The 24,808-nt window shown below is 37.0% G+C and overlaps 3 protein-coding genes and 1 long non-coding RNA gene across 6 annotated transcripts in view; 2 read left to right on the top strand and 2 right to left on the bottom strand.

Annotated features, from left to right (window-relative positions):
- Positions 1-6,208, bottom strand: part of Ogn (osteoglycin) — an 18,363-nt gene extending 12,155 nt beyond the window's left edge. The window contains exons 1-3 of the mRNA XM_031358268.1: positions 6,056-6,208; positions 4,829-5,073; positions 2,703-2,796 (exon numbers count right to left, since the gene is read on the bottom strand). Of these exons, the coding sequence (XP_031214128.1) occupies positions 2,703-2,796; positions 4,829-5,002 (268 nt within the window). The 5' untranslated portion in view covers positions 5,003-5,073; positions 6,056-6,208. The remainder of the gene's footprint in view (positions 1-2,702; positions 2,797-4,828; positions 5,074-6,055) is intronic.
- The window catches only part of Cenpp (centromere protein P), a 201,543-nt gene that overhangs the window by 47,386 nt on the left and 129,349 nt on the right, over positions 1-24,808 (top strand). The window lies entirely within an intron of this gene.
- Positions 4,907-21,206, top strand: LOC116081677. Of its 2 annotated transcripts, XR_004114961.1 has the most exons (6): positions 4,911-5,017; positions 13,333-13,358; positions 14,584-14,710; positions 15,560-15,726; positions 16,205-16,347; positions 20,365-21,206. It is a non-coding gene; the product is annotated as an uncharacterized LOC116081677 (long non-coding RNA). The 2 variants fall into 2 exon arrangements; XR_004114962.1 differs by lacking the exon at positions 13,333-13,358 and having other exon boundaries at positions 4,907-5,017; positions 20,365-21,193.
- On the bottom strand, positions 15,851-24,808 carry Omd (osteomodulin). 2 transcript variants are annotated; one of them, XM_031358265.1, is made up of 3 exons: positions 24,253-24,808; positions 17,055-18,005; positions 15,851-16,409 (listed from the first exon to the last, which is right to left on the bottom strand). In XM_031358265.1, exons 2-3 carry the CDS (start codon positions 17,992-17,994, stop codon positions 16,078-16,080), a joined length of 1,272 nt encoding a protein of 423 aa, XP_031214125.1. In that variant the 5' UTR covers positions 17,995-18,005; positions 24,253-24,808; the 3' UTR covers positions 15,851-16,077. The 2 variants fall into 2 exon arrangements, with proteins under 2 accessions (XP_031214125.1, XP_031214126.1); XM_031358266.1 differs by lacking the exon at positions 24,253-24,808 and having other exon boundaries at positions 15,855-16,409; positions 17,055-18,006.

The following is a 24,808-nucleotide window of genomic DNA, read 5'->3' as shown; positions in this document are numbered from 1 at the left end:
TTGGATATGGGTCTCCAAGGTAAATCATAAAATGTGATGACTGTCAAAAGTAAATATGAGGCTAAGGATGTGGCTCAGTAGTAGTGCGTCTAGCATATAGTTGGCCTCCATTTGGATCACAGGCACTGCCAAAACAACAAGTACATCTTTTGATTTTGTTAAATACTGCCAAATACCTGTCTAGAAGTGTTGTACTAATTCATATTTCTTCTTATACTATATTATAATATTTTTTACTAACTGGGCATGATGATACATGCCTTTAATCCCAGCATTTAGATGGCAGAGGCAGGCAGATCTCTGAGTTTGAGGCTAGCCTGATCTACAGAATGAGTTCCAGTATAGCCAGGGCTACACAGAAAACTCTATCTTGAGCGCCACCACCATCAAACAAACAAAAAAGAATATTTTTTACTATGCAACTTTTGACTATGGAATATCCTGGTATACTTTGTTTTTTTGTTTCTTTTAATATACATTGGTATTTTGATTGCATGTATGCCTGTATAGTGTGTTAGATCACCTGGAACTGGAGTTATAGACAGTTGTGAGCTGCTATAAGGGTGCTGGGAATTAAACCCCAGTCCCCTGGAAAAGCAGTCAGTGCTCTTAACTGCTGAGCCATCTTTCCAGCCCTTGTCTTCATTTTTATCAATCAGGTTAAGTAGGAGTAGAATGTCAATGTAATTTTTCTCTTTTGTTTTTTAATGAAAATTGAGATTGAACATCTTTTCATATATTTAGTGTCACTTTAAAATCATTTTTAATGCTCTTCATAACTTTTGGCCATTTTCTAAATATATTCTTAATTTTTCAATTTAAAATATTATTGTGTATTTGATTTTGTGTGTATGTGCATGAACATTTGTGCTTGCTACATCACATGTGTGGAGCTTGGAATACAAGTTGCAAGAGTTTGTTCTGTCCAACATGTAGGACCTGGGAATTCATCTCAGCTAGTCAGGGCTTGCCTTTGCCATGTTCCTGGGTCTCAGATGTGGGGGTGTTCACTTTCTTTTCTTCAGTTTATGAGTTCTTTAGAAACTGGAGATATTATATCTTTAAATATATTACAAATATTCTCATTTTTGGTTGCTTTATGCAAAAGTGTCTTTTTTTTTGTAATTTTATAGAGTAATTTTTAAAATATTTCTATTAAAACATATGGATTTCGAGCCACCCCACTACCAGACTGTCTGCTTATACTTACAATGCGATATCTCATACATGCAGATCCCTAATCTTAAGTTTATTTTTCTTTTGTTTTATGAAATTTCTCTCTTTCTCTCTCTCTTTCCAAATGTCTATGTAGTTCTCCTAGGCTCAGTTATTTAAAATACTTCTTCCTTGGTGATTGAGTGCTTGAGTACTTTTCCATGCTATAATTATACTCAATGTCTTTTTATGTCTGTACATGTCCAATCTTTTTAATATATGTCAGTGGTATTTGTTCATGCATTATTCCCAGCTTGTTAAACATGGTATGTTCAGTATTTCTACATGGTTTTTTTGTGTGTGTGTTCTTCTGGATATGTATCTATGTGTATTTTAGAATCAACTTTCCAAGCATTATCAATATTTAGTAATTATATTGGGATTGTCTATAGTTTCTGAATTTAGAGAATATTATCTTTGTGGTATTGAGTCATCCTATCCAAGAAAGAGGTGTCTTTCTAATTATTCGAGTCTGTTTTAGGATGTGTTTTCTGAACTTTGATTCATTTTAATGTTATTATAGCAGGATAGGAATGGGTAGGTATTTTCATGTGAGACCAGATTATGTAACATAACAGAAATAAATCAAACACAGGAACTATCAAGTATGGCTTGTGCTTTGTTATTTTACCACAATTTTCCTATTGTTTTCATTGAAGCAGACTTTGTAGTTAGTTGTGTAGAGTTTTGCTTTTTTCGAGACAGGGTTTCTCTGTGTAGCCCTGGCTGTCCTAGAACTCACTCTGTAGACCAGGCTGGCCTCAAACTCAGAAATCTGCCTGTCTCTGCCTCCCAAGTGCTGGGATTAAAGGCGTGCACCACCGCCCGGCCATTGTGTAGAGTTTTTTTCTCCTTTTTCACTTTTTTTTTTTTTTTTTTTTTTTTTTTTGTTTTGCTTGCTGCTTTTTAAACACTACTAGCATTGAATTTAGAGCCTCATGCAAAAATTATCAGTACATCCCAGCTTCTGTGACTTCCGTAAAGATAGTAATTAATTGTATAATATTTACCTCATCCTAAAGCTATTGATTGTATTTGAAAAATAATCCCTAGGTATTTCTTGATTTGTTTATTGTTGAGGCAAGGTCTTATTATGTAGCCTTTGCTAGCTGAAACTTGCTTTGTCTAAGACTGACTTAGAACTCTGAGATATGTCTGCCCTTGCTTCCCAAGTGCTGGGGTTAATAAAGCTGTGTGATATCATGCCTGGCTTTTGATTAATTTGATGTGGACAGAAACAGGTTTTCTAAAGGTTAAGGTTAGACAGAGTGTTGGATATTCTTGAACATTCTGGTCCACAGTTTTCATTCACAGTGTGAAATGTCAGGTAATGAGCATATCACATAGAATTATAGACTTTGGAGATGAAATTTCAGTTTATAATTTATTATGTCTTGAGGCAAATTTTGATTACTACAAAGAATAAAATTTCTTGTATTTTAAAATAACTTTTCAAAAATACTGGATGATAGATTGTTCATACTTACCATCAATTTCTTTCTTGGTGGGTAATGATGGTATAACTTCATCTTTTTGTAACTGAAGACTGTTCTCATCAGGAGTTATCATAGTTTCTTTTTCCTATTGTAAAGGTAGAAGTTTGTTATCAGGTGGGATAAGTAACGAGTCTTTCTTGTTTGTAAGCCAGAGGGATCACAAACGTGTCTCTCAGTCACAGTTAGAGGTACTTAGTTAAGATTTTGTTTTATATATATGCACTTTGTGTGTGTGTGTGTGTGTGTGTGTGTGTGTGTGTGTGGGTGTCACACAAATTGGACAAAGGACAACTTGTAATAGTCAGTTTTCTTCACCATGTGGGCTCAGGGGATCTATGGCTGCAAGAGACTTTATCTTGCAGGTCTCCCGTAGTTGTGCTGTATCTTAGCACTCTGTTACAAAGATTTTATACACAATTCCATTTCTTTATTCATTAAACCACACAGTAAATACTCTAGGTAGAATATGCATTTCTGAGTAAAAGAATCCACCTTTAAATTTTTTTTTTGTTTTTGTTAGCTGAACTCAGTACTTGATAGTAAACTAATTAAGTACTTCATATAAACTAATTTCCTTTTTTCTCCTTCCACCCTTCTGAGCAACAGTGCAGCTTCTTTCATGACCTGAATGCTTTCCTGCCTTGACCTTAGGATGAATCCTTTGTACTCTAGCCTCTTCACCTGGCCAGGCCATTGGTGTAGGCTGTTAACACTATATAACTGGGGATTATCACTTGCTCTCTGTCCTCTTTTCAGACAGTGTGTTTTCTGGTATTAGAGTGTAATTTATTACATGAGGACATACTCATTGTACTATTTTTTTCCTTCTATTTATGGCTCCATGTTATCTCAGGGCACTCTGACCTTGCCCTACCCCTCATTTCCATGTGTAAACATACCACTCTTCCCCACTGAATTCTCTACACAAGTATTGGTCCACACATTTATATTGATGAAAAACTGCGCTATGTAGTTAACCAGAAAGCTTTAAGATTTAAGGAATTTTGAAAGTACCTTGCATTTGGTTGATAGATGCAGATCATTCCAGGTAGACAATAGGTTATGAGGTTTTTAACTTTAAGCTATTGCTGGAGATGTCTTAACCGTGGGTAGAAATAATACCAGCATCTTAACTCAGTTGCTTGGAAAAAAGAAACTATAGCATTAACATTGGCTCATTGTGAGTTAAGAAGAGAAAAAAGTTTGGACTAGATAATCTGAAAATCTTCACTGTCTGATTTGTAATTAAAAAAAAAAAGAACGTTTAAAGTAGTGAATATTATTATGTATCTGACTCTAATTTTCCAGTGTGTGAGTGGTTGTGTGCATATATGACATTCAGCACATAGTTTTATGCTGTTAACATCACACATACACACAAATAATTGCTTTGCTCTGAAGGTTGGATGTGAGTGATGAGGTGTATAAAAGCCATAACTCAGTAACATGTCATTACAGATCCTTGGTACAAATTGGTAGAGTTGAAATGTGATTAAGAATAAATCCCTGTAGTAAAGAGTTTATTCATTGGTACTCTATGTGATTGGCATGTATAGCCAGTAAGTATTCTTACATTCATTTCCTAGGACTGGATTTTTCTGAATTCTATAAACATAAACTGACAATACATCCTTTCCTAATTTATTTATAACATGCAACTATAGGATGTAGCATTATTTATATAAATTTCAGCTATCAGAGATCACATTAAAGTCTAATGTCTCTTAAATTTTAATTCAAAACTTAAATTAGATTTTCTGTAGATACTTTTGTTATCATAGTTACTAATTATTAATTCAGGAATCATGCATACTTGAAAAATATAATTACTTTAAATTTTAAAGTACCTTTTTTTTTTTTTTTCTTTTTTTCAAGACAGAGTTTCTCTGTTGTAGCCCTGGCTGTCCTGGAACTCACTTTGTAGACCAGGCTGGCCTTGAACTCAGAAATCCGCCTGCCTCTGCCTCCCAAGTGCTGGGATTAAAGGTGTGCACCACCACCACCCTGCTAAAGTACCTTTTTCCTTCTGAATTTATCAAATATTGAAATTAAGGGGAAAAACATGCATTTAAATGGGTATCATTTTATAATGTAAATTTAAAGTAGAGATAAAATACCTTAATACTTTTCCCATCTAGGTATTTATCTTCATAATCCCGGCTAAATTTGGTTTCTTCAGAATTGTCTGTTGCATACTCATAGTTAACTTGTGAGCCCAGCTGCGTCTCTGCTGTTTGCTGTGTCAGAAGCACGAAGAGTAGCAGGAGAAGTGGAGAGTGAGCGGTCTTCATTGCAGCAGACACAAGGTGACTGAAGTTAGGAATGACTGACCTGATGACTGTAGAACAAATCTCTTCTTCCCCTGGAAGTAAGAATGTAGACCATGGAAACAGTATTTAAAAGCTTGGAGGGTGTTTTGGCAGGATCGATGCAGTAGGGGCTAGAGAACAAGTATTTAACCCTTAGTAATCCTTAGTCAGATACAATGTTCTATGTGCCAGTGAAGATTCTGAAAAATTTACAAAGTACTTTCATTTCTTACTCATCAACAATTTTAAAACTGCTGGTAAGTTAATTAAATGTCAAATGCCTTGAGTAAGGATACTTGTATGCAGACAAAATCTTCTCAGGGTACCTGCAGTACAAATAGTTAATACAAAGCTCCATAATCCTGTGTCATGTGAGTTAAAAATCTCATATTTCAGCATTGCTGCTCTACAGGAACTCTTGATTCATATTGATGTGAAAGAAGCAGTTCTGAGAAAAGGCTTAAAACTTAAACCTTAGGTTTAGCATCATAAAAAGTAGATATGAACACTTTTAAGTGGTATAGAATATAGGGAAAAAACCATTTAATCTTTCTAGTTTTATAAATTTAACATATTGTTACTAGTTAGTGATATTGCCTTTTTAAGCTTAAAATATGAAAACTTCACCAATACCACTTCAGACTATGGTAATTTAATAAAACTTTAACAAGGAACTTTGGAGAATCTACTGGAAAGATTCTTTGAGGCACACCAGTAAATTTTAACTGCTGAATACACGCTTCAGACTTTCTAAAAACTACAGACTCACTTAGAGATCCTGATGCTATATTTATAGATACCAGTTTGTCAAAAATCCAGTGGTTGAGATTTCAAACTAAAATGGGTTTGTACTTTTTCTGCTTCCAGTTCTAATCTATATCTGTCTAACATAAAATGATATATGAAAGTGTTATTAGAAATTAACTCTTCAATGAAAATGAAACTTATACTACAGATGACTTTACATTTATTAATATTTTTGGAATCATACTTTAACATACAATATTTAAATTAACATGTGAAAAACAAGCCTACCGCCGTTGTATCTGGTTGAAGTCCCTGTGGTTTCCTCAGGAGGTGTTCATGCTTGTGCATTAGTCCCAAGTGGGAGAGTGAAGGAGCGAAGCTGTGGAATTGTCTTGACTCAATAAAACTTCAGGGCCCAACAGCTTAACTCCCATGTGGAATTCAACAGCAGATTCCATGTGGTGGAAATCTTTGCCAACATTCCTTCTTGGGGTGAAATGCAGGGTATTACATGAGAGAATGTGCTGAGGATATCTGAAGCTGCGGCCCCAGAGCAGCTGCAGTGTACTGCAGTCTGGATTCCTTTTACCTTGTACATGAATCTTTTAGTGAATATTAGTTTATAAATCTTTTTAAAATCAGGCCTTTATTTTTGTGCTTTTCTGGTATAGAAGACACTTACTTTTGAATGAAATAAAACACCAAACTGAGCATAATCTTTGTTCTTAATTTAATGAGAACTAAGAATTTTTGTCCCCATACTATAATTAATACATTAGAAATTATAATTGTATATATAAAGTAAGGGTTTTTTCTTTTTTTCTTTTCCTTTTCTTTTTTCTTTTTTCTTTTTTTTTCGAGACAAGAGTTTCTCTGTTTACCCTGGCTGTCCTGGAACTCACTCAGTAGACCAGGCTGGCCTTGAACTCAGAAATCTGCCTGTCTCTGCCTCCTAAGTGCTGGGATTAAAGGCGTGCGCCACCACTGCCTGGCTAAAGTAACTTTTAAAACAAATTATTTTAAAGATTTTTCCTTTAGGGTGGTGGTTGTTGTTCTTTTTCTGGAGGGATTTCTCTATGTAGCCTTGGCTGTCTTGGAACTCACTTTACAGAACAAGTTTGCCTTGGACTCAGAGATCTACCTACCTCCTGAGTGCTGGGATTAAAGGTGTGTGCCACCACCGCCTGGCTGTCCTTTGGTTTTAAATTCCTTTATTTTAGTTCTTAGGATTGTGAAAAGAGCTTTTAAAAAGTAGATTCCACAATTTCATAATAGCAAAAATTTTTACTGAATGAACTTTTATATTCAGTTTTGAAAAACTAAAGTAGGGAGTGGGTATAGTGGTGAACACCTTTAATCCCAGCATCCAGGAAGTGTAGACAGGGGGATCTCTGTTACACTGAGTTCCAGGCCATCCAGAGCTACGTAATGAGACCCGGTCTTAAAAAATCTAGTAAGTAAATAAACAAAAACAAAGCAGAATTGAAATAGTAACATAGATAACCATCTAAGCGTCTTTGAAGACTCAAACACTTGAGGATGAGAGACAGAGGATAAAGATTTCAAGGCTAGCCTGGATTACATAGCCCTTGTCCCCATCCCCACACCCCACCCCCAAAAATTACTTTTATTTTTATTATTCTTTGATACTTTAGTAGTCACAATTATTTTCCCTAAAACAAAACGTGGATAAATATTTAAAATAGAGCCTGGGGGCTGGAGAGATAGCTCAGCAGTGTAGAACACTCGTTCTTGCAGAGGAACTGTGTTCAATTCTCTGAAAGGATAAGAAGTCACTAAAGAAAGTTCATCCAGTGGTTGTGGCAGACCTAGGACAGAGTTCCAAATAAAAACCAGGCACAGAAGTGCTGGAACAGCATCTAGAGTATGCTTTAGTTGACTGACTCTTCAGCTGACTAACTCTGCAAAGCCTAACCCTCCATCCTAAGTCCTGTAAGTGGTCTTTCTGGCATGGTTAATCTACCTCTAAAACTATTGTGTGTGACCAGTCTCATCCAGAACAAAGATAATATAATCACTTCTGGGAGATAAAGCCATGTTGAGCCTCTCTTTAAGGAAAGCCAAAGCCCTTAGATCCCTATAGAACTGTTTGAAGCTGAGGTTGTTTTCCATTTCAGAAAGAAATGTTACATTCTGGTAGAAAATTCCTTAACTTTATTAAGTGTGAAAGCTGCTGAATGCTTTAGAGCAGACGTTCTATCCTGTAAGAATTTACTCTATGACGTTTGTTTAGGTAAGCCGGCTTCACCACCCTTGATGCCTTAGAGGGCCTTTATTTTTTCAAAGGTGCCTCATGAGTCTGTGCTTCTTCCTCCTAATTGTTTCTCAGCAGTAGGCAACTAAAAATATGCTGAGTGGAATTGAATTTCCAGGCTAGCATGTAGCTCAATTCATAGAGGGCCTAATATTCAAGAAGTCCTGAGTCCCATTGCCATCCATGCATAAGACGGGTTTGGTTGCACTATATGTAACCTTAGCACTTGTGAGATAGACACAGAAGGATCAGAAATTCAAGGTTGTTCATTACTTAGAGAGTTCTAAGCTGGCCAATTATTTGAGACCTTGCTTTTAAAAACAGATGCCAGGCTTGCCATTAATCCGAGAATTCAGGAGACCAACATAGTCAGATCTCTTTGAGTCAGCATGATCTACATAGTGAGTTCTAGGCCATTCAAGACTACATAGTGAGACCTTATCTCAAAGAAAAAAAAAAAGGAAAGGGAAGGAAGGAAGAAAGGAAAGAGGAAAGAAAGGAAAAAATTGAAGAACCAATGGAAAGAGAGAAGGGGCAGGAAGAGAGTCAGAAGTGGGAAGAGACAGACAGACAGACAGAGAATATAGTAACAGAAACCATGTGGTGATTTAAATTATGCTTGCCCCAGGGAGTGGCACTATTAGAAGGTGTGACCTTGTTGGGATAGGTGTGGCCTTGTTGTAAGAAGTGTGTCACTATAGGATGGGTTTTGAGATCCTCTTCCTAGCTCCCTGGAAGATAGTCTTCTCCTGGTTGTCTTCAGAACAAGATGTAGAACTCCCTGCTCCTCGAGTGCCTACCTGGACACTGCCATGCTTCCTCCTATGATGATAATGGACTGAACCTCTGAACCTGTAGGCCAACCCCAGTTAAATGTCACCTTATAAGAGTTACCTTGGTCATGGTGTTGCTTAATAGCAGTGGAAACCCTAAGACAAACCATAACTACTCGGTGGGTTGCTATTTTCTCCATCTTCAATACTGTCATCTGACTTCGAAGGAAACTGGTTTAGAGTCAGAATACTTCTCTGAGGTCTAAGCTTTGATTACTTCAGTAGCCACTCCCTTCCCAGCACCCCCTCTCAAGTTTATGTGATGAATATTTTGTCTGCATGTGTATCTTTGTACCACCTACAAGCTTGATACCCAAACAGTCCAGAAAAGAGTGTCAGATCACCTGGAACTAGAGTTAAAGTCATGAGACTCCATGTGGTGTTGGGAATTGAACATGGGTCTTCTGGAAGAGTAACAAGTGCTTTTAACCACTGACCACCTCTCCACCTCCAAGGAGGCTCAGTTTCTATACCTATTGAATTATATTTTAATTACTGTAGAGTTCTTTGGCCTCTGTATTGTTACTTTAGACCTGATTGTTCTTTGTTGTGGGCTATTGTATGTGCATTGAGTGTGTTTGTAAGTACCTTCTCTCCCTACTCACTAGATGCAAGTAGCAGTAGCTCACAGTTGAAAAACCAAATAAATCTGACACTGCTAAATGTCAGTCATGTAGAGAGCCCATTTTTTAAACCCAAAGCTTGGGAGGCAGAACCAGGCAGGTTTGTTGTTGTTGTTGTTTTGTTTTGTTTTGTTTGTTTAATTCTAAGCTACCCAAGGCTATACATAATGAGAGCCTGTCTCCAGAATTACAAAACAAGGGCTGGAAACATGCCTCAGTAGTTAAGAGGACTGGCTGTTCTTCCAGAGGTCCTGAGTTCAATTCCTAGCAACCACATCGTGGCTCACAATCATCTGTAATGGGATCCAATGCCACACTCATATATTCACAAACAATAAATAAATAAAATTTTAAAAACCTATTAAAAATTCTAAAGAAATTCTTTAAAAAAAGAAATACAAAACAAAACAAAAGCCTTAGAAAGAACACCTAAAAGCTAGCTATCATCTAGCTATCCACTCTAGCTTCAGATGGGTGAGCAAGCTTCTTGCAGCTGCAAAGATGGTTTGGCAGTTAAGAGTACTTACTGCTCTTCCAAGGCACTTAAATGGGGATGCTACACACAACTTGAGCAGATCACAGCCACTGTGACTTCAACTCCAGGGTTCCAATTCCCTCTTCTGACTCCCTCAGGCACTATGTGGCAGGTACTTGGGTGTTTACTCATGAATATGAATAAAAATAAATTATACCTTAAAACTGCCTATGAGAACTACTGAATTACTAGATACTTAAGACTTTTTAAATCCAACATTCTGAGACCTTATAGCAGGCTTACTGTCTTAAATCTCATGTGTTTACGTGAACATAGAACTCTTGCTCACATGAAAGAGATGAGAGTGTAAGTACTTTACCGACAAGGGGACGTGGGTTATGGTGCAATGGGAGGATGAGTGCATGCTTTTCTTTCTTAATATTTTATCTATGATGTTATTTTTTTTCTTTTAGTGTCTAATGAATTCACAGTCTTAACACTTACAGTGATGAGACACGTTTGCCTGGTGCCATGCTCCTTTTAACAGTGCTTAGTTATGCCGACTACAATTACTTCAGCTAGGTTAAGATCCCTGTAGGATACTGGAGCATGCAGGAGACTTGAGACTTTGAGCTGTTATGATCTAATCTTGTTTCCAGCTGCTGTTTTACTTTATTCCAAGATTTAGAAGGAAAACCATGTGTTTGGAATCAGGAAACCAGAATTTTAGTTCCAGCTATCCTTGGGGACATAAGAATTCTTTATAACACAAAAAGTCTATAGAAGAGATGAGAATTTTTTTTTCTTTCTCCTTTTTATGCTTTCTTCCCTCCTGGAGCTGGTTAAATGTGTTATATGATATACATGCATCTGTATTTTAGCTTAGTAGTCATTAAGTTGAGGAATAAGTTTAAAAGTTGTGCTTCAAGTAATATTTATACACAGGCTAGATATTTTCAAACAATAACATTTGAGCATATTTCTGAAGGATCTTTTATTTTCATTTCCTTTCTAAAAACTAAATGTGTTTATTTCTGTTGGCTAATCTTGGAATTTTGTTGTGATAGGCATGTTTTCTTAGTGCTTTCAAGCAGTTTAGCCTTATAAGATATAAATATTAATATATATTAGATAGATAGATTAGAAAGATTAGATAGATAGATAGATAGATAGATAGATAGATAGATAGATAGATGTAGATATAGATATTTCCATCCCCTTCCCCTCACCAGGTAAGAATAGATGTTCATGTTTTTCTCCTGTTATAAATACCAAGTCAATTGATACAAGTAACTATTGTGCTATAGGAAGTAAAGAAAATACTTGATTGGTTTCTCTGAGGAAAAACACTGAAGTTTTTATTTCTTTGTGTTTACTAAGAAAATCCTTGGATTTGTTTGAGTTCACTGTGTCATTTCTAAGTACAAATGATAAATGTTTGTAGACCTACATCCTCTTGGTTTTGAGCAGGAAGGACTTTGTGACACAGTTTACTTGAGAGTCTTTGGCAGGAAGCACCTAGGCAAGTTAAGTTAAAGCTGTTCTTCATACTACTAGGTGGGAGGAGTTTGGTTGTCCTGTAGGCAGAGGGAAGCCTATGAGGGGAATAGAACGAAGCCTGCTGTCCCACACTGTGGACCACCTGGAAGTGTACTGAACGGTATAATAATGAAATTGTTTTTGTTTGTCACGGGATATTGGACTTAGGAACCTTAATGAAGCCCTTAGTGTCTTGTGTCTAATACTAACCTTTGATATGAGTGCAGTTCTGGAAGGGTCTCGGATGCTGGTTCCATTTTCTGTGGCCTCTAGTATGAGAAAGCCACTGCTAGCCCTGCAGTAGTGCCTAGACTTTTGCTGAGGAAGTTGCTAATTCTGAATACCTGCAGACCATGTGCCTCTATAGCCTTCCAGCAGCCTTACAAGAATTTCTTTCTTTTTTTGTTTTTATTTTCTTTTTTATTAGATGTTTATTAGATCTTTATTTACATTGCAAATTTTATCCCCTCCGAAAACCCCCCTATCCCATCCCCCTACTCCCTGCTCACTAACCCTCCTGCTCCCACTTTCCTGCCCTTGCATTCCCCTACACTGGGGCATCAAACCTTCATGAGACCAAGAGCCTCTCCTCCCATTGATGTCCCACAAGGCCATCCTCTGTTACATATACGGCTAGAGCCATCGGTCCTTCCATGTGTACTCTGGTGGGTGGTTTAGACCCTGGGAGCTCTGGGGGTACTGGTTGGTTCATATTGTTGTTCCTCCTATGGGGCTATAAACTCCTTCAGCTCCTTGGGTTCTTTCTCTAGCTCCTCCATTGGGGACTTTGCTCTCAGTCCAGTGGATGGCTATGAGCATCCACTTCTGTATTAGTCAGGCACTGGCAGAGCCTCTCAGGAGACAGCTATATCAGGCTCCTATCAGCCAGCACTTGCTGGCATCCACATTATTGTCTGGGTTTGGTAACTATATATGTGATGGAGCCCTAGGTGGGACAGTCTCTGGATGGCCTTTCCTTCAGATTCTGCCCCAAACTTTGTCTCTGTATTTCCTTCCGTGGGTATTTTAATCCCCCTTCTAAGAAGGACCGAAGTATCCACACTGTGGTCTTCCTTCTTCTTGAGCTTCATGTGGTCTGTGAATTGTATCTTGGGCACTCTGAATTTCTGGGCTAATATCCACTTATCAGTGAGTAGCCAGAAGCTGGAAAGAACCCAGATGTCCTTCACCAGAGGAATGGATACAGAAAATGTACATTTACACGGTGGAATACTCTTCAGCTATTAAAAACAATCAATTCATGAAGTTCTTTTTTTTTTAAGATTTATTTATTTATTTTATGTGTATGAGTACACTGTAGCTGTACAGATGGCCGTGAGCCATCGTGTGGCAGCTGGAAATTGAATTGTGTGGCTGCTGGGAATTGAACTCAGGATGGGCCCTGCTTGCTCTGGCCCCACTTGCTCTGTCGTAATATACTGTAGCTGTCTTCAGGCACACCAGAAGAGGGTGTCCGATCTCATTACAGGTGGTTCTAAGCCACCATGTGGTTGCTGGGATTTGAAGTCAGGACCTTTGGAAGAGCAGTCAGTGCTCTTACCCTCTTGAGCCATCTTGCCAGCCCCCTCTCCCCATGAAGTTCTTAGGATCTTCATGGATGGAACTAGAAAATATCCTCCTGAGTGAGGTAACCCAATCACAAAAAAAATTGTCTTTCTTAAAAATGAGGACAGGTAAGGTTTACAGTGGCTGAATGAATAATCAGTCATTCATAGTTACCTACCTTACAAGTGAAAATTTAAGGTTTCATACCCATGTATCTAATACCAAATTTTTTCTTTTTTCTTTTCTTTTTTCAGTTGGCAGTTGTATAGTCGAGTTTTTGGTAAGGATAATTTTTTAAAATTAAAAGTGTATTTCATTAATTTAGAAAGAAATAAACAATCTTTAGACTTAACAAAATTGAGACTTTTTACTTTTTAACTGTGTAAGGTTTTAATTAAATTACTACTTGTTTACATTAATCTATAATCTATAGTCTATTTCTGCTAGTCAGTTTCTGCCACATCTCAGTACCACTTCTTCCTGAAGTAGCTGCTTTACCAAGCCCAGGCCAGAAATTAGTTGTGGTGTCCATGGTTACCTGGTTTATTGTTCCTGCCTCTTCAGCATTTTGTTTGTTTATTTCTTGTGTTAGGGTAAGTTGTGTGATTTTTTTTTTTTAATACTTACTTTGTTGAGCTAATTTCCATTCAATACAATTCATCTTTTTAAAATGTACAAATTCAGTCATTTTACCATATTCAGGTTTTGATATAATAACCATCATAATAATTTTAGAAAACTTGATTACTTGTAAAGAAAACTCTGTTATCAGCTCTTTTTTGACACAGGGTCTAGCCCTTGGGAGTCTCAAACTTGCTGTATATGGGAGAATCTCTTTGAACTTCTAAACTTCCTATATCTACCCTCCACTCCCAAGAGCTGGGCTTACACCGCCTTGTCTCAGTGCACCCAGCTGTTGATATCCTCTTTTTGAATCATGAATAATGCTGCTATGGATGGTCTTTGGCAGACTCTGCTGTGAACCTTTGTCTCTTGGGCATATACTAGAACCAGAAATGCTGATTCACTGATACCCAACTGGAAGTTTCCAAACTGCTGCATCATTTTCTGTCAGCTGTGTGAGGGCACCAATTTTTTTTTTTCTCACCAGTATTGCTGGTTTTTTGGAAGCAGACATTATAATGAGAAAGGCTAGCCTTTTTTGTAGTTTTGATTTACATTTCTTTAATGGCTCTTTTTAAATTTTAAAATGATAAAGGTTAGAAAAATAGTCTGATCTTGCTTTTTTGTTTGTTTGTTTGTTTGTTTGTTTGTTTGTTTTTCAAGACAGGGTTTCTCTGTGTAGCTCTGGCTGTCCTGGAACAAACTCTGTAGACCAGGCTGGCCTTGAAATTTTTTAACACTCACAGTATCACATTTATAATCCCGTTTGTAAATATTTCAGAATAAACTGGATCTTAAGTCTTGTATCACAGGGATGCCTAACTCATGTCACTAGTAGCTGACTCTTGGACTTCATTTTTTTTTTTTTTTTTTTGTCACAGTTGCTCGTTGTCATTCCTTATCTCTCACTGTTACACCTTCACTAAATAACTTGATGTGGATGCTTAAATGAGTGGATGGAGTTTTGTTCATGTCCATTATGCATTGTCAACTTTGCACTGTGGGCAGGTGAGTGTTTCTTCTGCTAATGCTAACAACCTGCTCAAACTAGAAAAAACAATAGATGCTTCTCAGCACTCAGAAGTTTGAACAAATACTTCCAGGTTATAGTGCACACATCTGTTAACTGTACCTTGTCTAAAATTTTATCATGTGGTTTTGGATTCCTTGTATTGGCATACCCAGATTTATATTTGTTCCTTTTTATTGAGAGTTCTTTGAAGCATTGACACCTAGTAAATAAAGGAATTCATCACAACAGTTAGAATATTCACCTTAAAATACTTTAAAGATGAACTGAGTAACGTAAGTGATGCATTCTCACACAGTCACTATCAAAGAGTTACCTTAGGCTGGACAGACATCATGTGTCCAAGGCTCTACTCCTAGCTGCATTTCATGATTCAGATAGTTTAATCTGGTCCTCTGAGAGAAGAGCACTTTTATGTTCCTGAAATTTTTGCCTTAGGTCTTAGGATGGTAACTCAAAAAGTCAAAACATTCCATTCTGAGCACTGAACCAGGGACACATATCTTACTAGAAATACAAGTGTAGCATACACCTTTAGTCTCATCACTCAGGAGGCAGAGGTACAGGCAGGTAAATATTTAGGGTAAGGTCAGCCAGGTCTACAGAGCAAGTTCCAGAACAGCTAGGACTATACAGAGAAACCCTGTCTCAGAGAGAGAGAGAAGGGGTGGGGAAAGAGGGAGGGAGGAAGGGGAGAGGGAGAGAGGGAGAGGGAGAAGAAGGAAAGAAAGAAAAATACAAATATGAAAGCCACTAAAAGTGATCTTTCTTGAGTGAAAGACTACTGTTAAGTCAACATTTCCCCCATTGTCTCCTGTCCCCTTCAGGTGGAGAGGACAGCTGTTGTCTTCACAGTGTTACTTGATCATCCTTAGGAAGAGTCCATCATTAGAAGTGGTATACTCAGAGGACTTTATGTAATTTATCATCGTCATTGTCAGGAACGTGCATGCCAGGACACATGTGGCAGAGGAAAAGTTGACAACCTGCATGAGTTGAGTCTCTCTACTCAAAGTCATCAGGCTTAGTAATAAATACTTTATCTGCTGAACCATCTTACTGGTCCTTACATGTTTTTGCATGATAATATTTCTAGGTTTAAAGACTATACAAAGCCATTTGAGCTTAGGGTTTTTTTATTCCCACTTACTATTCTATTTTGTATTTCTTAAGATTTGTATCATTTTTAGTAAGCTCTAAGCCTATGAAATAAAGCCATTTTCACCAACATCTTAAATGCAGTTCTGATCTTTATACTAAAACATACTTGTAGACATATTATTATGAGTAGTTAATATGTTTATATTTGTAATTAGTAAGGCTTTATGGAGTCATAAATGTGTACTTATATATTATCTTGCCACTCTTGCATTTCATAGTAATGAGAATTAAAGTGCTCTTCTGATACTTCTTGACCCTCAAGAGTGTTGTCCTGACTGTCATGGTCATCTTCCTCTTCCTCCTCTTGGTAGCTCCTGAAAACTTGGGTCTTCAGTTGAATTGTTTCACCATTAGTGCTCCTCTGCTCACCATAATAAATACTATGTATACGAGGGAAGCAGAAGAAGATGTATGAACTTATTGGTTCTTTCAGCTTATTTTGGTCCACGCGAAGGTATGTTAAATGGTGATGGTGTGTTGGATCAGGAGAAGGACATATCATTGTCACATTGATACCTGAAAAATACAAGTCAAAAGTTTATTCTGCATATGGTAGTCATAATTTCAGGTTGGGTTTTGTTATTAAAATGAAGTGAAACTTGCATTTCATATCACTAAAATAAAAATGAACACATTGGCTTTACTGATTGTATAAGTAATATATAAGTGCTTCCTAATACAAGCAATCTTATTTTAAAAAAAAGAGAGAATAAAAGGAAAAAATACATTGCTACTACCCAGGGTTACATGTGTTCAGATGCTCTCTAGTACTGCCTGCTAATAATAGTCAAGGTGGTCAAGTTAAATAGAAAAGACTATAAAATTAATGGCACTCCCTAGGTCACTATCTGCCACCTCCTTAGCCAACCTCAAAGCAAGCCTTTTTATCACTGTGTAAAGCATAGCTTATTAACAGTTCATTCTTTATAAAGAGTCAAAATACCATTCTTTCATCAGCCATGTTGGTGCATGTACTTTTAATCTCAGCATTAGGGAGGCAGAGGCAGATGAATATATCTATTAGTTTGAGGACAAGCCTGGTCTACATAGTAAGTTCTGGGGCATCCAGGACTACATAGAGAAATCCTGGCTCAATCTCCCCCCACCCCGCAAAAATACAATCTTGTTCTTTAAAAAATAAAATGCGAAAAGTTTTCATACTTTCTATTTCATTATTTTGTAGGTATAGATGTTCTAAATTCCTTGGAATGTAGAATGCTTGCTTCAATTTGTTGTGTCCAACATTGAGTTCTATAAGATTGGAAAGATTAAAGATGTCATATGGAATGTCTTCCAGTTTGTTGTGTGATATTCTTAGGGCATGAAGTTTTGGAAGTTTGTCAAAATAATTATCTGGTATAGATGAAATGGAATTATTTTCTAAAGATAGATACATAAGTGATGAAGGCAATCCAGGGGGCATTGATTCTAATCTGTTATTACATAGATTGAGCTGCATTAATTTTTCCATTTTGGAAAGGTTCTTTTCTTTTAACATTGAATCAGAAAGATGATTATAGCAGAGATCAAGCATAGTCACGTTTACCAGCCCATCCATGGCATTTGTTGGAAGTGTGGAGATTTCATTATAACCAAGAAGGAGTCTTTCCAGAGATTTAGGAAGTGGAAATGGAAATTCTTCTAAGTTATTGTGCTCTAGATGAAGTTGTTGTAGATTTGAAAGTTTAGCAAACACACCATAATCAATATTTTGAGATTTAATTTTGTTGTGGCTAAGGTTAATTTCTTTAAGATGAGTTGCATTGATGAATGAATTTGCAGGCACGGCCTCAATGTCATTGAACTGAAGGTTGAGTTGCTGAATGTGCATTGGAATATTTGGGATAGTCTTGAGTTTACGATTGTCACAGTACATTGATGTTGGAAAGTTAGTTGGACAGAAGCATTCCTTAGCACAACCTAAAATATTATGATAAAAGGGAACTTCATATTCAATATTTTGATGAAATTGGAATTCTGGCTCATAATCTTCATTTGGCTCTTGGTCATAATCTTCATCCCATCGGTAAGCTTCATATTGGCAGGATACTCTAACTCCAAAACAGAAGAAAAGGACATATATTGGACTTAAAAAGCCCATGTTCTTTTGTCCTATTGAAAAGAGAAAAGTGATTAATACTCAAAATAACTCTCATATAAATTGATACATATAAAATTTATTAGGTTGATGCATACATAGCTGAATATTCATGAAGCATGGGCAAAGCTCCAATGAAAATTGAATGTTTAAGTACCTGTGAAATTTAGAATAATATGTTGCATTAAACTGAAGTCAAAAGTGTGCTGTTCTGGACTTTTTACTAAGTAATCACTATCTTTTATTTTTTACTTTTATTTTTTTATAGACCAGATACCCTTTGTATCTCTTACGGCTAGAATTTACTATGAAGACCAACCTGTCTCTAAATCACAGGAATTTCTGCCTCTGCCCCCAAGTGCTAAGATTACATGTGTGAAGCACACTGCTATACAGTCATTATCCTCTGGAACTGTCAGAGGGCAGAACAGGAGAGGGGATAACAACTGGACTGTACAAAAAGATTAAAGATTAAAAAAAAAAAGAATTTCAGTTGTCTTGTTTTCTAGACATGCTGATGTTTTTTTTTTATTTTATTTATTTTTATGTGTATGAGTACACTGTAGCTGTACAGATAGCTGTGAGCCATCATGTGTGTGGCTGCTGGGAATTGAACTCAGGATCTCTGCCGGCCCCACTCACTCCGGCCCCACTTGATCCGGCCCATTTGCTCCCTTGCTCTGCCAGCTTGCTTCAGCCTGCTTGCTCTGGCCCCACTCACTCAGGCAGTAATTCACTGAAGCTGTCTTCAGACGCACCAGAAGAGGGCGTCAGATCTCATTACGGGTGGTTGTGAGCCACCATGTGGTTTCTGGGATCTGAACTCAGGACCTTCGGAAGAGCAGTCAGTGCTCTTACCTGTTGAGCCATCTCGCCAGCCCCATGCTGATGTTTCTAGTGTGACATCGCCCAACCACACTCTAGTATTTCCTCCACTGTAAATGTTGGGCGTTCTTGCCAGCTATTTCTCAATTAGTGGTGTTTGTTACCTATGTGAACACTTAAAGAACTTTGCCTACTAAACTTTTATTAAACAAAAATCTTGTTCCTTACTACTTCTGTTACTGAAATTCTATCCTTGTTCATTAAAAGAACATTCTTTTCATGTGGTAACTTATTTAGAAAACACTCATTTTTTTTCTTCCTGTCTGTTTTCTGTCTAAGGCTATGTATATCTTCATGTTTTCGTCTTGGAAATATTCATATTCTGCAAAGTTTCAATTTCTCTTAGATTAATATTTTCATGTTGTCTCCCTGACTCCCTCTGTTCACTGTTTTTCTGCACTCGCTCACGCTCTCCCGTGCTCTCTTTCCTTCCTTCCTTCCTTCCCTTCCTCCCCCTCCCCCATCCCTCCTCCTTTTCTCCCTTCCATTTTTCCTTCCACACAGGGTCTCATAGATCCCTGGTTGGTCTCAAGCTTGCTATTTATTTAGGTGAGGTTGGCCTTAAACTCAAGCTCCTCTTCTTCCCAGGCACTGAGACTACAGGGAGCATTACCATGCCTTTGAATAATATTTTTGACTTAAGGTTTGGATTATAGATATTAAAATGCCACTATGCTTGTCTCCTAGGAGTTTGAAATCTAATGGAGGATGAGAGACATACAGTGCAATGTAACTGAAGGATGATGTATTGAGTCTTATTGTAAGGGGAAGGCTTTATAGATAATTAGTAGTTATTTCTGCTGAAACTTGAAGAAAGATAGAGTATGTTATAAACAAGAATTTTGAAGAGTTAAATTTCATTTCTTCCATTTAACAATGCTGCCTCTTGATTTATTAAGAAAATAAGAATTACAATTGCTGGATATATGCACATGCCTATAGTCCCACTTGCTTAGCGGTCAGATCATTTGAGCTTAAGAGTTGGAGACTAGTGATACTACATACAATAAAATACTTCCTCAAAAGAATAATGTGAAATTTGTTAATAATATGAAACTACAGTTAAATTATGCCTTGCCTCGTGTGTGTGTGTGTGTGCACACATGTACATGTGAAATCTAGAAGACAGCCTCATTCATTCATCAGGCATCTTTAAATTTTTTTAGACAAGAGTCTCTCACTGTGTAGGCTGGCCAGCTAGCCAGTGAACCACAGGGACTGCCCAGCTAAGCCTCCCAGGTACTAGGATTACAAGTGTGGTCTCCATATCTGGGTTCTTTCATTTTGTAACATGGAACCCATTCAGAGCCCAGGTCCTCTTGCTGTCTAGGCTGAGTCCCCAGCTCCACATCTTGCCTTTTTTATCTTATATGCTTATCTTGTGTCTTGTCTTAGTCTTTCTGTTTATCTCACCTAGAAGATAAACTCTCACTTTGTTTTTGTTGTTGTTTGTTTTGTTTTGTTTTGTTTGTCTCATTGTGCTACTAGGATGGTCTCCACCTCCTAAAATTCAGGCAGTCTTTACTGCCTTAACCTTCTGAGTTAAGATGCCATGAGATATTCATGTACAATTGAAAGCTGCTGTCCAGTTGACACCAACTCACATACACTAGAGGACTTCCCGGTCTGTGTTCATTGGGAGATGATACACCTAACCCTCAAGAGACTTGAGGCCCCAGTGAGTTTAGAGGTCAGGTAGGATGGGGGTGGGGAGGGCAGTGGGAGGGTCATCCACGTGGAGACGGGAGTGGGGAAGAGGTATGAAAAACAGTCAGAGGGTGGATGGGGTGAGGGGAATAAAACATGAAATGTAAAACATAAATTAATTTTAAAAATAAATTTTAAAAAATTTAAGCATTTTTATTTTCCTCACAGACCTTTTTTCTCCTCTCTTCTCATTAGGGGTTTTATGAGAGAATAAGCAAATGTCCTAGTATCACTGTGTGTTAGTGAAATAATTTACATTTTATTCCTTTAGAATGCTACTCCTCTTTTCACCATTGGTTATAACTGAGAAAATAGTTAATCATTTCTCTGACAGAACTCCATTTGTTCTTTTTCTCCCATGTTATTATCTCAGCTCTTCCTATGCACTCATGCCCTGGGCCTGCTAATTACCAGAGGCATATTCTGAATTTTGAACAACCCATACTCTGACCATATCTTCAGTAGTACCTGCAACCACAAGTGGTTCCTGAGTTTCAGGGGAGTCTAATGTGTGTTGATGCTACTGGCTTTTCCTTGCCTCCATCCACACCTCCTCACAGTCGGAAGTTCCTTCTGCCTGAGATGCTCTTTCTCTTTTGCACATTCCCTGAGTTTTCTGAGTTCTTTACATCTGGCAATTGATTTTCCTCCCTACTCTCATTCTGACTCACATAGCTAAATATGAAGAAGAAAAAACAAAACTGGGCTGACTGGGCTCATTCTTAGTTCTTGGCTACAGCCTTAAGTATGGCATGGCTGCACTTCCCTAGTCCACCCCCTTTCCCTCTGCCAAGACTACTGGTTTTTGTTTGTTTGGGGGTGGGGGGTTGTCTCCTTTCCCTTCTCAAGGCTGTAAAACATCATTTCCCATCATTGACTACATTGCTCTTTAAAAGTATTAAATAATTATTTGTACTAGTATATTGTATTTACTCTTATCTGTAAGAAAGTACCAAATTGAAATGCTTTGATCTCTTTAGTAGTAATAAGTGATGTTGTAGTGCTGATGGAGTTTTGTTGTTGTTTTTGAAGACAGGGTTTCTCTGTGTAGCCCTGGCGGTCCTGGAACTCACTCTGTAGACCAGGCTTTGCCTGCCTCTGCCTCTCCAGTGCTGGAATTAAAGGTGTGTGCCACCACCATCTGGCTATATGTGATTATTTTTTTGTAAGTATAGCAAATCTAAATAATTGCATCAGTTGTTCTTTCTTTACTGTATAGTTCAGGAAGGACATAGCATGGGAACTGTGCTTTGAAGAACTCTCAGAATTCCATATGAATGAGGCAAGGAAGTCTATGTCCAAGTAAAGAGACAGGTAACAGCATAGAAGTAGGAAGTGTTCAGTGCCTAGAAATAATAACTGCTCAACGCGCCAGAACCTAGGAGTCTAAATTCCTAAGGAATTTGCACTCTGCTAATGAATTCCTAATTTAATAAAATAGTATATTTTTGCTATTATCTTCATCCTGCAATGTTCTTAGTAAAGTCTGCTTTGGGGTAATCATTCTCTTGCTGTTGTTACTCAGATAGATACTGTACTTGTATGCTTAGTACAGCATTTTATAAATATTAGTGGTTTAATTTGATTACTTAAGGTTACATTTTTTTAAAATTATTTTTATCTGTGAGACAATGTGCTATTATGGAACAAGAAATAAAGAGAAAATGAAAATAGAGTCCCTTCTCTGTGAAGAGTAAACAGTTTAGAAGAAGAGAACAACACTGGAAAATGAACCGTAACTAAATGGGGATAATTTATGCTGCAGGGCCAGGTCTTGACTCTCCTGGGATAAACATTGTTTGTACCAGACTTTGGCACTTTAGGAGAAATGGGTTTGGAAAATCTTACACACTTTACTCTTTTGTTGGTGACATTTTAGTTGAATTTTTTTTTTTAGGATTTTATTATACTTGCTATAGTAACCTTTAACAGCATTTTGGCTACTTAATTTCAGTCCCAATACAGCCACTAGAGGTAGATTCTTACAGGCTGCTTTCCCAAAATATGCACTGAGAGCCAAGAAGCAGAGCTGGTCTGTGGCACCAAGCCAGGCCACAAAGGGCTCTAAAGTTCTGTCACACTTGCTCATGAGCATCCACTCTATCTTATCCTTGTGAGAAGATGGAATCCTTGTGTGAAGACCATTAGCAGTCATCCACAGCAGCCTTACCTTTTAGAATTAGAATCTGTTGTTCAGGAGTTTGAGACATTGGAAGAAAAGGACATCCCAATAATACTTCCTGGCAGCCTAACTTAGGATCAAACACTCATAACAAAGGCCTTTGAAGATAAAAGGGTCATGCTGTCTCCTTTTGGTCTTCAGAAACACTTCAGGAAGATTTCCCCGGAGAGCCATTTTCCACTGACATCCTGTTGTTTACTAGTCTTCCTCTCTTCCACTGTGATACCTTCTTTCCTTTAGTGGCTTTCCTTCATCTTACCCAGTGAGTCTCTTCTCAGTCATTTGCTAAGCAGATTTGCTTACTTTTGCTTCCATATTCTACAGTTTATGCCCTGTTCTTTGTAATGCAATTCAGAGACCAGCAGAGTAACTGACCGTGAGTCATCTCATTTCCAGTGCACTTGTTCTAAGTAGTCAAAGATCTGTGGAATGAGTGACTTAATAAGTCACGGTTGCATCTTGTTAGCAGTGAGTGCCTTTCTCTGTTAATGTTGATTTCTCTAGGCATTCACCAGCTGGTTTCCTTTGATGATTAAAAGTTAGAGAACTTGGCTGTTATCTTATGTACTTATTTCTCTATAACAATTGTGATATTTCTTACTTATATTATGATATCTATTAGAAATATGAGAGATGAAGAAAAATTAAAGCAAAGCAACAATGTAAAATTTAAGAAATTATCCATTAATATGAATTTGCATATAACACCATAAGAGTATCTTTCTCATATCCTTTCTTTTACTTGAAGAAAAACACTCATGTTTTTAAATGAATGTAGGTACTAATTCAAATTAATAAAAATGTTATAATTTACTTAGTTCTGGAAACTTAAAGGTAAAAGCATCATAGCATTTCACTATTTTAAAGATGTAATTGTTTTACTGGTATGCTATAGAAGCCAGAATATAAAAATGATTTTTGCATGTGTTAATTTTTGTCTAAGACAACTTAAAATTTAGTCTTTGCTATTAAAAAAGTGTGTCTCAGTTAAAATAATACATACATACATATATACATAGACAATACATTTAAATTTTAATTAATTTAAACTTAATAATCTTTTAAGAACCAGATAAAAACATTCTAAATCAGTAATTTGCCCAGTAGAAAAAATTTCAACAAAGCATTAGCAGATTTTTTTGTCATTTAAAATTAAGAGCAGAAAAACAAACCCAAGAAACTAAAGAGAGATTGATTCCTTTAACCCAAGAATCCTTCCCTTTGTCCAATTTTATTTAAAAAAAATAATCTAAACAAATATTGTTTGTTAGTCATTTTAAATCAGAAATTTAAACTCACCTTACGGATCTTTTTGTTTGAACATTTTGCCTAATCAAAAATTTAATATAATTTTTAGCCAGATTTTGCTTCCCCAGATTGAGCTTTTATGATAAATGCAGTCTAATTTAACATTTAGCAAACCCAATACACTTTTGTTACAGTAAGAATACATTCTTTAAGAGTTGAAAATTACTTTATCATCATACCTGTTGAGATTGCTTTAGTTTCAGGGATTGATGAATTGGCAATCCTTTAACTGAATCAGAAATGCCTAAATTCTTTAGCGGAGTTTCTTAAAAATCCACAGTAACTCTGTGTTCAGACAGGGCTGTCCTTTGAATTACTGTAGCAATTTAAGTAAATACAATCTGCTTGGAAAACACTTGGGTTGAATTAAAATTTTGTACTTCTTTTCATTATACAGAGTTTTGTGGATTCAAAGTAAGATGTTTGTGCTCTTGGTCAGCTTTATGTGGCTAACTTCGTTCTTTTCTCCTTAATTTTGGTTTGAGGTATGGCAAGAATTTTCTCTAATATGAAAGGCAAACAAGACTAAATGAAACAACATGTACTGATTACTGTTTTTATTTTCATTTTTATGCCAAAGAATTCTTCAGATTAAAGTCCACTGTGACCTGGAGCCCAGTGTCTCAGCAATTTAAGGTGGAATTCAAAATTGTATCCGGTCCCTGGGTTGACAGAAGCTTGTATTCACATCAGTGCTTCCCTTTTTGAAACCAAGAATCAGAAATGGAAACATAC

The sequence above is a fragment of the Mastomys coucha genome, unplaced genomic scaffold (assembly GCF_008632895.1).
Source record: "Mastomys coucha isolate ucsf_1 unplaced genomic scaffold, UCSF_Mcou_1 pScaffold7, whole genome shotgun sequence".
Classification (NCBI taxonomy): Eukaryota; Metazoa; Chordata; class Mammalia; order Rodentia; family Muridae; genus Mastomys; species Mastomys coucha.
Note: the sequence above shows the minus strand (reverse complement) of the source record. Positions and strands in the feature narration are given on the sequence as shown.

What these genes read in the sequence shown, in the direction of transcription:
- Omd (XM_031358265.1), bottom strand. Translation starts at nt 17,994, where the DNA reads ATGGGCTTTTTAAGTCCAATATATGTCCTTTTCTTCTGTTTTGGAGTT. An exon ending in ACAAAATAATGAAATAGAAA is followed by an intron (nt 16,410 to 17,054) that starts GTATGAAAACTT and finishes TGTATTTTTCAG; the next exon opens with GTATCAATGTGACAATGATA.